The sequence below is a fragment of the Anomaloglossus baeobatrachus genome, chromosome 2 (genome assembly GCF_048569485.1).
Source record: "Anomaloglossus baeobatrachus isolate aAnoBae1 chromosome 2, aAnoBae1.hap1, whole genome shotgun sequence".
Classification (NCBI taxonomy): Eukaryota; Metazoa; Chordata; class Amphibia; order Anura; family Aromobatidae; genus Anomaloglossus; species Anomaloglossus baeobatrachus.
Window position 1 is genome coordinate 389421500 of NC_134354.1, and position 3476 is coordinate 389424975.

Below are 3476 nucleotides of genomic sequence, written 5' to 3' on the forward strand. Positions count from 1 at the left end.
TAATAACAGGGCCACTTTTAGCTGAACCCAGACCTCATACTGCCTTGTTATAATCCTACGTTGTACATTGGGGCCGTCAGTGCACCCAACTCTCAACAGGAGGCCATCTTAAAGAGCCATCAAACCCCCACCAAATCCTAGCAAGATTTCAATTCTTATCCATGAGCATTGCCATGTATGTATAAATTCAAGTAAATGAGGAAAAACAGCAATACCAGACATAATCACTAGATGATAGTCTGCAAAAAGCAAAATTCATAATGTGAAACAGCAGTTTAAGGACAATATGGCAACAATCTGAGTAAGGTTTCCATGTCCTACTGGAGCACAAAGCCTGAAGATTATTTTTCTTTTTAATGAGCAGAATCCATTTGTGTATATTTTATTAGATCAAATTAGACACTTTTTTTTCCAGATGAAACCATTTATTATTTGTGATTTGGTTATAGAGATGAATGACTACTCTATGGTTAGATGAGCAGAGATTTTCCATCTTCTCTGGCAAAATATACGAGACAGTTGAGGATTATTATGATGTTTTCCACTATGTCTCTTGGCATGCACTCATTTATCATCTTCTTTAGGTATTGGGGGTCATTATAGGAGGAAAGATCTTCGGTTTTTGCATGTCTATCCTTCGTTATCCCATAGGTGTTGACTATGTACTCTGTAAAGTGTGGGTGCACTGTTGGGTTGTAGCCAAATTTCCTCAGCTCATCCATGGTGTGATTGTAGCGCTGGTACAACTCATATCTTAATTTCTCATCAACTTTTCCAGTCGCTGGAATTGTGGTCACCTGTAATCATAATATAGACCTTTAATATACTGGGGTAATCACAATATGGATTGGCTATTATAGCTAAAATCGGCAAATCTATTGACAAACACATTTCTGCCTGGCTAAGCTTTTATTATTCAAGGTGATGGCTCAATTTTTCCATCAGATTATGGAGAAGTAAGTGCTTGATGTAAAGAGTACACTTCCAAAAATGCAATCTATCATAAAATCTGTCCAAAAACTGAACAACAAAATAAGGAATGCTGGGAGATTTCAGCTCAGAGGCTGCAGAATTATTAATATAGCTCTGAACTATAGTACAGACTGTGACTTGGGACCAATACAACCCAATCATGGGATTTTATTGCACAATTATCTTTTTTTGTACTATAATTCTATAAGGAACTTGTAAAATGTGCTCCAAACATGGATTTCAAATAGCAAGTTTTACTTTTGCAGATGAAAGATGCTTTAGATTATTATTATTATTTATTATTATTATAGCGCAATTTATTCCATGGCGCTTTACAAGTGAAAGAGGTCTACGTACAACAATCATTAACAATACAAAACAGACTGGTATAGGAGGAGAGAGGACACTGCCCGCGAGGGCTCACAGTCTACAGAGGATGGGTGATGGTACAATAGGTGAGGACAGAGCTGGTTGCGCAGTGCTGTTCTGGACTGATGGTTATTGTAGGTTGTAGGCTTTGAAAATAATTATCTCACTTCTTGGGATAAAGGATTTGGGGTGTACTCACTTTAGTTCTTTTTTTCCTACATAGGAGGAATTGGTAAATAAGGTAACCAACACTGGGAGGAGAACCCTTGGGTTATAAGCCATAAGTATATTTGACCTTGTCCACATAATAAAACATCAGCCATAATGAAGGCCTTGTCTACTTTTCCATATTCTACTACATGTAGATGCAATTTTGTTTGAAGAATTCACACAGTGACCACTTTACTACATTTTAAAAAAAATAAAAATAAAAAAATATAATAAAAATCTCATTTTTTTTAATAGTAACTTTAGTTTTCTCACCTGTATAATCTTCTCCTTTATATTTGGTACTCGGTATCCATACATTCGTTGTTGCTCCAGGAAGATGGCACTCAGAATCCGGCGGTCCAGCTGAAAGGCCAGCTCTCCGACAATGCGCTGACACTTCTTAATGTTTTCAAGGTCTATAAAAGTTCAATAGTAAAATTAGGGTTAGTGAAATCCCTACAATGACATATATTGAGAATATAGATATAAGAATTATCACCTAGGTGTGGGCCTAAATTGACCATTTGTGCTTCTTCTCTGAGGTCTAGAACATATAAATAATATTAAAATTAGTTGTACGTAATAAACATTAATGATAAAACTCCCTTGATAATAACCATACACCAGGGATGTGATAAACAGGTATCAGTCATACCCGGGGCTTGGAGCCTGAGGGCGCCCGACAGGTTTTACTGCTACAAAACTAGACCTACAAATCATGAATAGATATGGTGGACATCCCCCTTATAGTTAATCCATGATAAACCCTGAATGATAAGATCTACCTAAACATTTCAGGTTCTATCTAAACAATTCATGGTCATAAATCATCATAATTATGTTCTTGGACAAATGCAATTGTTCAAAAATGTGGAGTAATATATGAAATATCAAATATCAAGAGAATACTAAAGTAATAAACATAACTCACAATGATGTTGTGATATTTCTGTATTTCATGCCTAGAATACAAAAAATAGTAATCTGTATCTCCATGTCTGGCTTCCTATCACTTATACAAGAGAATGAACTGAAGGTAAAAAATGTGTTCACCAATCAAAACCATTCTATACATTGTTTCTCCAGATTCTACCAATCTCATTAGGAAATGTTAACATCAGCCCATTACAAATTCTGATTTGGTGGAAACTCCTTTGTGTTATCCCAGTTTTACCATTGTGGTCTTTCTTGTGTTGTCCAGGAGGTGTTATAATTTGAGCTTTTCTTTCATGCTCTTTTAAAGTACAGCGAAGCTCCACGTTCTCCTGCATTAGCCCCATCAGTTTACGCAGCTTCGCATTCTCTTTTAGTAGACGCAAACTCTCGGTGTTGAAGGCTTCTTCATCACTAGAATATAAACCAGGATTGTCCATGTTGTAATTAGTAGAAGCTCCTGAAAACATCCTAACAGAAATTCTTCACCAGGTGAATGTCTGAGATGGAACACTGGGGAAACCTAATATTCTAAGTTCTGTGATGTCACCGGCAGCGTCACTGAGACCTGATAATGAGCTCATCGGTCATTGCAGGCAATAGGAATTTACCACATTGGAACAATAAGTACATGACTTGTATTGTGTGACCACGGGAATAACAATTTAACAGTATTAATTATAGAAAAATGAGAAACCAGTGCAATAAAAATGTTTTCTTTTGTAGGTTCCGTTTTGTTTTTTTGTCCTCCATTCAGGTTTAAAAATCTGAACCTATTTATTCATTGTATCCCAATAGTCTATATTTTTTGGTCTTCACTTAGATGGGTATTACTAACAGGGTAATTATGCAAAGTAGTCTAAAGACACTCACCCCCATCCCCCAGGGAATCCTATGAGCAACACCCCTTTGATAAAGACCATAAAAATTAGTATAATGAGCACACCAAATAAAATGGCCAAAATCTCTGCAACTGCATGGTGGAATTAAAA

At 36.3% G+C, this 3476-nt stretch overlaps 1 protein-coding gene across 1 annotated transcript; it reads right to left on the reverse strand.

The window, feature by feature from the left end:
* Positions 1-442: 442 nt before the first annotated feature.
* On the reverse strand, positions 443-2963 carry LOC142290150 (speriolin-like protein). Its single transcript, XM_075334089.1, has 4 exons — positions 2726-2963; positions 2051-2095; positions 1825-1967; positions 443-797 (listed from the first exon to the last, which is right to left on the reverse strand). Exons 1-4 carry the CDS (start codon positions 2952-2954, stop codon positions 471-473), a joined length of 744 nt encoding a protein of 247 aa, XP_075190204.1. The 5' UTR covers positions 2955-2963; the 3' UTR covers positions 443-470.
* Positions 2964-3476: the final 513 nt, after the last annotated feature.

Bases quoted from the DNA above. Each gene is read 5' to 3' on its own strand.
- LOC142290150 (XM_075334089.1), bottom strand. From the start codon at position 2,954: ATGTTTTCAGGAGCTTCTACTAATTACAACATGGACAATCCTGGTTTA. The intron at 1,968-2,050 runs GTGATAATTCTT...GAACTTTTATAG, and splicing joins CAATTTAGGCCCACACCTAG to ACCTTGAAAACATTAAGAAG. The intron at 798-1,824 runs GTGAGAAAACTA...TTATGATTACAG, and splicing joins TAAAGGAGAAGATTATACAG to GTGACCACAATTCCAGCGAC.